General features: G+C 43.8%; 1 protein-coding gene across 1 annotated transcript in view; it reads left to right on the forward strand.

Annotated features, from left to right (window-relative positions):
* The first annotated feature begins 3,467 nt into the window (after nucleotides 1-3,467).
* Nucleotides 3,468-12,259, forward strand: part of nr5a2 (nuclear receptor subfamily 5, group A, member 2) — a 75,662-nt gene continuing 66,870 nt past the window's right edge. The window contains exons 1-2 of the mRNA XM_079505788.1: nucleotides 3,468-4,202; nucleotides 6,960-7,078. Of these exons, the coding sequence (XP_079361914.1) occupies nucleotides 4,118-4,202; nucleotides 6,960-7,078 (204 nt within the window). The 5' untranslated portion in view covers nucleotides 3,468-4,117. The remainder of the gene's footprint in view (nucleotides 4,203-6,959; nucleotides 7,079-12,259) is intronic.

A 12,259-nucleotide genomic window follows, 5' to 3' on the forward strand; every position in this document is an offset into this window, starting at 1 on the left:
TGGTAATTTACGTCACGTTGTATAGTCACTGATTTGTAGTCATCAGGCAGGAAAGCACAAGGCGGAATAAGAAGTACCCATCCATAGTTAGTCACCGCGTTACCGGCTACTGTTGCCTCCGCAATGTCCAAATGCTTCATCATACAGCCTGGGCCCTGCAGGGAAGAGCTATCTATCATGACGTAAGCGATAAAGCGGAAGTGGAGCCTCCTCCCCATTTCCGTTTCGTCTTTACAGTCGCGTATAGCTTGCTGCTTAGCAGGAAAGAAAATACAAAAAGAAAATGTAAAGATATTTTAAAATATATTTTCGTGAACGGAAATGGCAGCTTCCTTACTCGGCTCATGGGGGCTATAATTCCAGACTCTAGCATTCGGAGATTGTGGAATAGTTGTCTGGCTACGCGAGACTAATTCATATAGTACTGATTCCACCTAGTGGTTTCCTGCCAGATTACTACAAATCATTGACTCTCTACAACATGATGAAAGTTACCATCCGCTCCAGACCGGATTATAAACCCAAAATAGAATGCTGCCCATGCAGGCTACAAGATAACAAGCTTTATAAACTTGACATCTACAAGCTTGTAGATTGGCTACAATTAAGCGCACATGCTGGAGTTAAAGAGTGCTCGATTTATAGGTAATTCACTATAGCATAACATCACATCACAAATATATCTATGAGCTGTCCGGGTGTTAATGATTGAAAAATTATGGTTTGTTTTGTTTTGAGCGTCAAGTTGAGATTGTGTACTCTGTTGCTGTTGGGCGACAGCCAATCCCACCTCACTTCCTGTCCCCCCCCCCCCCTCTCTATCCCTCTCTCTCTCTCTCTCTCTCTCTCTCTCTCTCTCTCTCTCTATCACTCTCTCTCTCTCTCTCTCTCTCTCTCTATCCCTCTCTCTCTCTCTCTCTCTCTCAGTCCAAAGTTTGACCCCTATATGTCGCCTTCCTTTGATGTGACATTTACCACCTCTAATTACACAATGCTGACAACACACAATGCTTTTGAGATTATCAAGTGGGTCCCACTGAACACTGACAACTCTCTCTCTCTCTCTCTCTCTCTCTCTCTACACACATAGGTTAACAACCCTTATCAGTTTCTGTGTCATTTTATAATCCCCCAACACACACACATGCACACATGCACGCACACACGCACATACACACGCACACACACCTTATCAGCCGCAGACTCCTCCTCCCCTTCTTGGAGGACCTGTGCAGCCAGCCAATACTAGCACAGCATTTAAAAGTGCCAGTGCTTATAGGTCGCCCAGATATATAGGTTGAGAGCAGGTCACTGAAATGAATGAGAGAGAGAGAGAAAAAGGGAGAGAGAGAGAGACAGAGAGAGAGAGAGAGAGAGAGAGAGAGAGAGGCAGACAGAAGGGGGGAGAGACGAGAGAGACTCTGTCTGTCTGTCTGTCTGTCTGTCTGTCTGTCTGTCTGTCTGTCTGTCTGTCTGTCTGTCTGTCTGTCTGTCCGTCCGTCTTCTTAAACCATGCATATTCTGAGAACATTATAGCCAGAAATGTCAGATCTACTAGTTCACAATGCATTGCAAATAATACAAGGTGTGAGCTTATTTATCTGCTATTTTTGGCAAAGAGATTTGGTGTATTAAAAATAATAATAAAATAAATGTTCCAAGTAGGTCTACATTTACATTTAAGGACATTTATAGGACTGACAGATTGTGTGTGTGTGTGTGTGTGTGTGTGTGTGTGTGTGTGTGTGTCTGTGTGTGTGTGTGTGTGTGTGTGTATGTGTGTGTGTGTGTGTGTGTGTGTGTGTGTGTGTGTGTGTGTGTGTGTGTGTGTGTGTGTGTGTGTGTGTGTGTGTGTGTGTGTGTGTGTGTGTGTGTGTGTCTGTGTGTGTGCGTGCGTGTGTTTGGCAGTTCAATTTATTCTTCATACACCATGCCGTCCTGACTCCTGCGTCTAGATTGGCGAATGGCGACTGCAAACCTGGTAGGCCTTATAGGCCGACTGACATGGATTAGATTGTTGCCACATTATGTTCAAAATACGGATTTTCTTTCCCCCATATTGTGACGTAAATACTTTTCCAGCATTTGAAGATGCTTATTATTATTATTATTATTGAGTGAAATAATTGTTTAATTTTACCAGGCGCAGGACATGCAGTCATTGCAGTCTCGCGCGGCTGTGTTTATTGCAGGCCTGCCGTCTATTATATGCATGCATGCGCATTGCGCGCACCTCGACCCCTCAACTCAGCCGTGTGTGACTGTGACCTTTGCGCGTCCATAACCTTTAGGGCTATTAGGTTGACGCCAAACACACTTCTGACTCACAACAACAACCCTCCACTGACGGCGTCAGGCCCGGAAACAAAACGCGTTAAAAGGCAGTTGATTTTGTATCGACGTGCACAGCGTTTATTAATCTGTATTGATGAATGCAGAACAATAAATAAATGGGCCTAAAACGGCAAGACAGGTGTGACGGGAAATAACAGCCCTGACCGGCAGCATTATCAATTTCTATATACAGTTGTAAGAGAGATTTGAACGAAATAAATACCCAAAGCTTTGGGGTGGCCAAACTACTCTGTCTTGTGTGTGTCGGATAGGCTAATGTTGATTGGGCGTTTTATTTGTTTAACTTTAGTATTTAGTTATTACTTCTATTGGCAATTTGCCCCACTTTGTGTGAGATTGCGCTGTGTCAAAAAGAAAGAAAGAAAGACTTTCATTTAAACCTCTGTGAACACTAACACGAACACGCGCGCGACACACACACACACACACACACACACACACACACACACACACACACACACACCACACACACACACAAGTGATATATATAAGTCCATATTGTACAGTCGGGGACCGTTTTCTGTATAATTTGTCATGCTGCTCACGCCACCCGCGCATTCACAATCATGCAGCATTGTTGTCACCTGTGCGCACAGTCTCCGCAGGGGGTCTGGCCTGGTTAGATTTGGAATGAATGAATGAAGATCCTCCGCTAACGCTTTGCTCTGAAACTGCCTTCATTAGCGACGTTTAAGAAGCAGCCGAGATACGAGGAGAGGAGAGGAGAGGAGAGGAGAGGGGGGGTGGGATCATCGTTTGGAGAGACAGACAGCTGGGGCGCACGCTCATTGGCCCCGGACAGTGATGTCAATCTTCTGACGTCGCTCTGGCTGGTCCAATGAGAGTTGGAGACAGTGCAGCTCCACATGCAGCAGCTCTGTCCGCTCACACATCCACCCAGTCCGGCTTGGAGGGGCCGCTCAGCTCGGTGACACACACAGCCAGCCATAGCCGCGTCTTCCTTCACTCAAAGTTCCAGTTTACGCACTGACAGCTCAGTCCAGCTGTAACTCCTGCACTGCTGCTGAGCGCCGTGTGTCCAAAAGACTTCTTCTTTCTTCTTTGTAGGGAGGGAGGGGGGGTTGACATTTTGACAAGGGAGGCCAAACGGGAGGGTTTTTTTGTCTTCCCCGAACTCAGCTTGTCTTGTGCTCCTCCAAAAAAAAAGGGAGAGAGAAACAACTCCAAACGAGCTTTCTTCTTTCGCCGTTGCTTGCTTTCTTCTACTAATGCCCGTCCATTTCCACCAGTGCAAGAATTGACGTTTTTTCTTTTCTTTACTTTCTCGTCATTATCTCAAATCAGTTGCAAGTTTTCGCAATTGCGCACAGCGCTGTAGACCCGCTTATAGCGCAGCCTCTTTTTTTCCCTTCTTCCTTCTCCGCAATAGGAAAGCACTGCAATAAATAAAAGATGAATTGATAATTCATGCTTTTGGAGATATATAGCCTGCTGCCGAGTGTTGTGTTCCCCCCAAACGGCTATACCATGTCAGCCTGACGATATCCGAAGACAAACTCCCCGAGACCCCGACAGACAACAAGACAAGACCAGCGCGTTTCGTAACTCCGGCAGTGTGTGAAGGAAGACAAGAAGAATTGTTTAGTTTTTCCAGCGGAGAGAGAGAGAGACACACACAGAGACAGTGAAAAAGAGACGCTTTTTGGTCCGGTTGCCCTGTCCTGTCCCGTCCCAGGTGTCCCCCAACACCGGGCGGGTCGCGGGTCGGACACTTCTCCCCGTCAGGCCGGGCTGAGCTGTCATGCTGCCCAAAGTCGAGACGGAATCCCTGGGAGTCGTCCGATCGCATGGGGAACACCACGGGCACATGCCACGAAACATGCAAGGTAAGAACAAATATCTCTCTCTCCCGGTTACACTTGTATAGGCTTGTATAGGCTATACGCATGCAACCAAATGGACCCTATATACCGTACGGGTCCATTTGGTTGCATGTGCACAACTCTTACAGACCTTTATTATATTGGGTCCATTTATGTCTCGACAAAACCCTATATATACACGTTGGAAAGACATAAAAATAGAGGCTATATGCGGGATTAGTGTTACGAGAAGGGATTCGGTTTCATTTGGATTTGTTTAATTTTTAAGGTGCCGTTATCGCGCTGCATGTCCCGTGTGCGTAAAAAACGACTGAGAATGATAACAGAACACAGAACACACTCTCGTGTATAGCATATAGTTCGTGTGGTTGCTATACAGTTTTAACTTTATATAGGGCTATATAGGCGTGTGTCAAGTGTTTTGAAGTGTGTTGTTGCAATTTAGTCGTGGCATTTCCCCCCACTGTTATTATTGTTAGCGTCTGTGATTCTGTCACCTGTCAAATAAACTGGACATAGCCTATAGAGTGCTTAATTGTTGTCACTTTATACCAAAACAGCAGCCGAAGCCTGACATAATGACATTCCTTAAATGTATAGCAAATCAAACGAACTGTTCCTTCTGCACAGGAATAATTATAGTCAATTGTCTATTGCTCTCGGTGCCATTTATTTCCTCAAAGTCGTTAAATCGTTTCGAAGTGAAATCCGCTATATAGGCCCTTATACGGTGTGTTAGTCTTTGACTCTTTGACGTGATAAAGTGTGTTTTTGTTTTTTGTTGTTGGGGTTGCTCAGTAATTAATTCTGGGGTTTATTTAGAAATCGACGCACGTTGAGATAGACGAGAGGTTTAGCCTTTCAGATTTATTTTTTGTGAGCATGAGCATTATATTTTGTTGCAATTGAAAACTGAAATAATAAACCACAAGTGTGTGAAATAATTAGCTTCCACGCGATATATATATATATATATATATATATATATATATATATATATATAGATCTGATTATATATTTTATTATATTTCTTCCTCTCTCTGTTGACCAGAACATTCACTCCGATCACCGAGGAGTAGACTAAATTGTGATTTGTGTGAACCTCAGACTAGTCCGTGTACATGTGGAAGTTTTCCTCCAGTTGGTTTTGAATTAAGTGAGGATATTATTAAATCTTCTAATCCCGCAGCAGCAGTGTATAGGTCAGTCAGTCAGTCAGTCAGTCAGTCAGTCATTCCACAGCCATATAACCTGCAGAGATCAATTAGACCGAGCCTATAGTTTATGGACAAGTTGATAACGACAAGGAGTGCCTTCCAAGTTCCAACCCTATATCTCTGTGTCTTTATATACGCACTGAGCGGAAGAAAACAAAATCAAGTAGCATGGAATTGGATGATTTAGATAGAAGAACGGATGAACACGTGCTAAAGGACTACGATCTTACTTTTTTTTGCCCCGTCGAAGTGGAAGTGCAGCGGCTGCAGGTGATTATTGATGATTGGACAACACTATACCGAGGCCCTGGTAATCATATTTTATATTCGTTCTTTAAAACAAAAAAACAGCTTACGAACCTAATGAACGCATGATCGGAATAAACAACAAATCTGGATTCCAGGGTCACAGATATTATGATTTAAAAATAATAACGATAATAATGCAAAACGAAACCAACGCCTTCTCAGCTCGCGGAGAACTTGTTGCGCTTGATTAAAAGTGATAGCAGCAATATAAATGGGCAAATATTTATGAGCAAAATGTTTTCAGCCTGCAGGGAATTGTAAGCCTGTGTGATTTAAAACAAGTAGGCCCATAGCTTAATATTTTTTTTGCCAAGGCCATTTGAAAGCTTGCGGGTCGAGTAAACAAGCAGGTTTTTATTTTATTTTTACGATGTTGCTCCTCATTTTCCTGCTTGATCTTCGAGTGTTTTTTTATTGTTCCAATAAATGCATTTGCACTAGCTTGTAAATGGCAGTCCAGGACAGGTGTTTGCTTAACACTGCCATAAGTCTTCTTATCATCAATGGAACTATTTATTTCGAGTTGTAAAACAATTAAATGCAATGAAATGGCTTGTGCATTATTTGTATCTAACAAAACCGCACAGGGGTGGGAAAAAATCACCAATTGTTAGTTCAATTCCTCAAGTCCATTTGGATTTTGGAATGTATTTTAGTAGGCTATGTATCTATTTAAATAAACATTTCTCTGTCGCCTATAAAGAGCATGAAGGTTTCTGCGTGTCTTCATTTTGTACGTGGGTGGTAGGATAACATTTTTTTCTTCCTCTCTCTCCTCGAATCCTTAACTCTTAATATCTCGCCATTTCCCACGCGATTTCACGACTTAGATTCATGAATATTTATGAGCGTCACTTTCATGCGGGTTCGCCCTGTCTGCCTATACAGAGAGAGAGAGAAATAAAGAGACAAAAATGATAATAAGTGCTTTCAAGCCCTTCCAAAACATAGGTTAGGCTAAAATGTCGTCCAGTGCGAAATTAGCCTATACCCTGCATGGCCTACACCAATAAGTAAAATCATTCAGGCTTCTTCAGTTTGTTTTCCCTCTGTGGAGGAAAAGTTTCATGAATTAACATGTTGGAATTTGGGGGGAAAAATGCTTGCATTGAAAGAGACTCTGTGTGTGTGTGTGTGTGTGTGTGTGTGTGTGTGTGTGTGTGTGTGTGCGTGTGTGCGTGTGCGCGTGCGTGCGTGCGTGCGTGCGTGCTCGTTGCTTTCATGGATTCTGCAGCACCCCACTTTAAAATGATGGACTATTCTTACGACGAAGACCTCGACGAGATGTGTCCCGTGTGCGGAGACAAGGTTTCGGGATACCACTATGGCCTGCTCACCTGCGAAAGTTGCAAGGTTGGTACCAAAAACAAAACAAAACAACCCCACCGCAACCCCACTAGCCCACCGACTCTAGACCAGTAGTTCTCAAGTGTGTGTCTGTTACCATGTCAAGGAACCCCAAATTGTGTGTATGTATTGTATGTATGTTGGCTGCGGACATTAACCCCCCATCGACACACACACACACACACACACCTGAAAGCATTTCGTGCTACATCCCTCCCGATAGAAGATGTGGTGTTGTCGACGTTAAATTCTTAACATTTTTGGGGAAACATTTTTTTTCAAGAGATTTTCAATATCATATCGCCGAAGCTAAAGCTTCACAAGTTATACGCTTATAGATGTAGATGGTCTGTTTTTTCATGGCCGATGTCGAGCCCCCCCCCCCCCTACCCCCGGGGACCCCACTTTGAGAACCACTTCTCTAGAGTCTATAGTCCAACTTTCACTTCTCTGACCGTACTATGTCTACTCCTATACTAACATGCTATTAAGCTATGGAAAAGTGTTCTAAGTATATAATAATGATAGACGGTATCTTTGTATTCTTTGTATGCACGCTGCAAGCTGAAGGCAATAAGGCGCTTAAACTGACTGACTGACTGTCCACTTGCATGCGAACCCTTCCTGCATACAATGGAACCTTCTGTGACTCCGAAGAGAGTCGACCTTATAGACTGTATAATACGAGATCATTTGGATCCATGTCTGCACTCTCTTCAGAGCTATACACGTTTGTTTCCATCTGTCTTCGGAGTTGAATTAACACCAATGTTTTTTTTCACCGCGCTAAAGACTCGGGATTTTCACAGTGCATTGAATGAGTGCTGTTGTACCTCCAGTCGGCCCCCGCCCGCCCTGCTGCCGCACACGAAAACACACGGCACAAGCACGCACACACACACACACACACACACACACACACACACACGCACACGCACTCACACAAAAACCTAGCCCAACACAATGTTATCGCGTTTCATCAAGTGCCTACGATATTATAATTGTGCTTACAGCGCTTTTTCCTATAATACACACCACTCAAAGTTAATAGACTCGGAATACGGTCATTGTAAAGCAAAGTGTGGCGATGTTTCATCTATAATTTTCCCTCTCTGTCAACAATATAATTGCCCCGCGTGCATTTCCCTCTGGCCGCCTCTGATCATATGCTCAATGTCACGCTAATAAGCGCCATCCTCCTCTCTCTCTCTCTCTCTCTCTCTCTCTCTTGTCACCCCGACCCCGGCTGTTTGTCAGTATATACCGGAGAAAGGAGAGAGAGAGAGAGAGAGAGAGAGAAAATTAAGCTTAAAGATGAATGCCTTTGTGTTAACATTATTCAGTGTAAAAATGGAAGCCCTGTGGTATTGACGCTGCGCTGTGCATTTCTTGTCTATGTGGTCATTATTCAAAGCAGATGTTATAGATTTTTTACCCCATATTATGACCTTGGGATGTTGAGCATTGTGCTTCAAGGGAGCCTTGTCAATGCCAGCGCTCGGCTCGCTTATATTGCTGCCGCTTGCTGCTCTGGTGGCTCACACTCTTTTAGAATACCCGAGTTGTCAATTTAACTCAGAGAGAGTGAACAAATGGACCCGAAAGGGTCCATTTGTTCACTCTCTGAGTTAAATTTAACGTCCAAGTTTTTTGTTGTTGTTGTTGCTCTGTGAACTTGTACGGGCGGTTCTGCACGTGTGTTGTCGCAGAGTCAAATTCGTTTGGCGCGTCTGTCAGTTGAGCTGAGATGCGGTGGGGTGTGTGTGTGTGTGTGTGTGTGTGTGTGTGTGTGTGTGTGTGTGTGTGTGTGTGTGTGTGTGTGTGTGTGTGTGTGTGTGCGTGCGTGTGCGTGTGCGTGTGCGCTGTTAGTAAGCTGTGGGTGAGCTGCAATGTGTGCAAAAAACAAGACTTGAGTTTCAAACTGCTATAGGCTATACGCACAACGGTATACGATAAAACAGCTCCACCGTTATTTGACTCTCAGAGTGTCAAAAAATGTACTACAGTCTGTGGAGTTAATTTGTTTCTCCACAGCTTCTTAACAGAGAGGATTCTGTGTTAATGTATATATACTGTACACACAAAATCACGAAGAAGAGGCCTCTCTAAAATACAGAGAATCCTTCCTCTCACTGACGTTAACTTCCCACCCACAGCTCTTTAAAAAAGCCACAATGATTGTTTTAATTTGGTGGTAATCCATCATTTGGTAAGAGTGTAGCGGATACCGTATGGACCCCCCCCCCCCCCCCCCCCCCCTCGTATTTCTTTATTTATCTTTTCCTTTAACGAGGGATATGTTCATTTATGCTACTACAGTACAACGTGTAAGCACGTCATGTACGGGTAAACCCTCCGACCCGTTTTGTGGAAACCTCCGTTATTTGCAATAGGATGTGGCCCAAATCACGTCACACGCACACACCCACGCACGCACACACACACACGCACGCGCGCGCACACATGCGCGCATGCACACACACATACAGTACCACCCACCAAAACACAGTTGTGAATAGGATTCCTTTATCAGGGTCAAATTGGAGCTGTGGCTGGGTTGCGGGTGGTGGAAGGGGACAGTGTGTTTTGGATGAAAGAGGAGTTGGAGGCATGCGTGTGTGTGTGTGTGTGTGTGTGTGTGTGTGTGTGTGTGTGTGTGTGTGTGTGTGTGTGTGTGTGTGTGTGTGTGTGTGTGTGTGTGTGTGTGTGTGTGTGTGTGTGTGTGTGTGTGTGTGTGCGCGCGCGTGTGCGTGTGCGCGTGCGCGTGTGCGTGTGTGTGTGCACACACACATACACATGCCTGTACTTGTCGTGTTAGTTCCCATTACAGGCGGGTCTGTTAAATGTGAATCAATAACCACATCGTAGCGTACATGTTAGTAAAACAACAACTCATACTTACTCATATAGAGTACAATAGTGTTCAAGTGTTAGACTATTTTGTGTTTACTTGTATCATTCTGTACGCGACAGCTTTGTTTTATTGAGTTTTTCGGAGTTGTTTGCTGCTATATAGTGCCACTGTTTCTGTGAAAATCCAGTTTTTAGCAGTCAGTTCTCTTGTCTTTTGGGAGGTTGCTTATTTTTTGTTTTGCAAACCAGACTCAGAAAACAATGCTTTATTGTTGTCTCTATTTGAAGTTATTATAGAGAGTAATATCCTATATTTAAATTTAAATCACCGCCCCCGGCCAACACATTTGACTGCACTTAAACATGTGCAACTCTGAACGTGTACAAATGTAACCAAATGAACCCTTACGGGGTCCATTTTGTTCACACGCAGAGTTAAATAAACCCTGGTTACAATGTGCGCATGGCTACAAAATATCTGCCAGTCTTTTTTTAAAACTTCTGTTGATTTCAATTTTTCAGAACAACCTCGGAAAAAGGCAGGATATTAATTTCACGGTCGCTTGGGTAAAAAAAAGAAAGAAAGAAAAACCACGCAGGTAGAATTATGTGTGGTATACTGGTTAGGTGGTAATTATTGGATCCGTTTTCCTCTCCTCTTCTGTTTTTCTTGTTTCGCTGCAAAATCCGGTGGCATTTCATCTCCCAGAGTTCAATGAACGCTCACAACTTTGACAGCGTATAGTTTAGTGGGTCAGGGTTTTTTGCCTACCTTATATTTTACAGTGCACGCTGATAGTTATTGTGTGTGTGTGTGTGTGTGTGTGTGTGTGTGTGTGTGTGTGTGTGTGTGTGTGTGTGTGTGTGTGTGTGTGTGCGTGGGCGAGCGCGCTACAGTGCAGATTCTCAGACGAAGGGGGAGGCATTTAATTCATTTCATCTTGCATTTTGTACACTCTGAGCTTTAGGTAAACAGTCAGTATTTTGCAGTGCAGCAGGTCAAAATGCAGTCGCTTGGTCGCATGGCTGTTTGCATTGATATAACGTGTGTTCATTAATTGTAGATATTCAGTGCCGTTTTTTCCCCCAAACGCTTTCATGTCAAGGACCCCCCACACACCTACAGCCACGGTGTTGAAAATGTTGTTGTGGCATTGACTTAAAATTCAAGATTTGTGCTGTTAAAACGTTTCAAAATTGTCAAGGTTTGCTTGAAAATAGCAGATCTACAGATTGCAGACAGGCTATTTTCAAGTGTATTCCGGCCTCCTTGTGGTCTTGGGACCTGCCGAGAACTGGATAGCATGTCCTTCATATAGCTTGCAGCTGTACTCATTATAGGACGAGCAAAAAATGTATCGTATGCAGATCCGTTTGTGCTTTTGTTCATCCCTGTTTCTTTGTCCAGTTTTGGGGAGTTTCATGTTTTTTTAAAAACACAAATGGAAGGCTGTCGACCAGATCAGAATTGCATGAATATGATTTCCCTGACAAATAGTTTGAGTGCAGCATCTTTTTTTTTGCAAGCGAGGGGGAAGCACTTTAAGTAACCAGCCACAGTAAAAAAAGAGAGCTATGATGTTTTAAATAATTTGTCAGATAGGTTTGAGTGGTTCCATTCCACCCGGTGATTTCTCATGGTTGAACTATAGCCTCCAATTCTTGGACTTTTACCATACAAGAGAATCCATTTGCCAATAGGGAAGCAGCAGACAATAGTAACCTACAGTATTCTACAGAATCTTTCTTGCGTGGCTTTGCACAACATGAATAAAATACTGTTGTAGATGTTTCTCACTCACAGTAAACATGCATGACACTTTATGACCTGTTGTTCTTTTGTTGTCGTTGGATAAGACTTTGCCCACAATTCCATGCTGTATTGATGTGGTACCATAGGAAAGACAACAGGCAAGCGTTGATCAAAGTAACACTTATTCAACATTGTCTTAATGGTGTAGACGTCTTAAACATTATTAGCGTAAAACGAAACCAAATGCACCTATACTGATCCATTTGATTTTAATTTGAGACCCTCAAGAGCAAAAGATCAATCCATTTGGTTACCAACTCTCCATCATTTAGCTGGGGACCACCTGGAACCCCCTCGAGCACCACTGGTGGTCCCCGGACCACTGGTGGTCCCCGGACCACTGGTTGAGAGGCAGTGGTTTAGACTCTGTCCACTTCAAAATGGAACATTCGAGAGAAACGGCTGCCTCCTTGAAGCACAGTACGGCAATGTTTATTACATGTGGTGCAGACAGGCAGACAGGCAGGCAGGCAGGCAGGCAGGCAGGCAGACAGGCAGACAGGCAGGCAGGCAGGCAGGCA

This window comes from Electrona antarctica (genome assembly GCF_951216825.1).
Source record: "Electrona antarctica genome assembly, chromosome: 7".
NCBI lineage: Eukaryota > Metazoa > Chordata > Actinopteri > Myctophiformes > Myctophidae > Electrona > Electrona antarctica.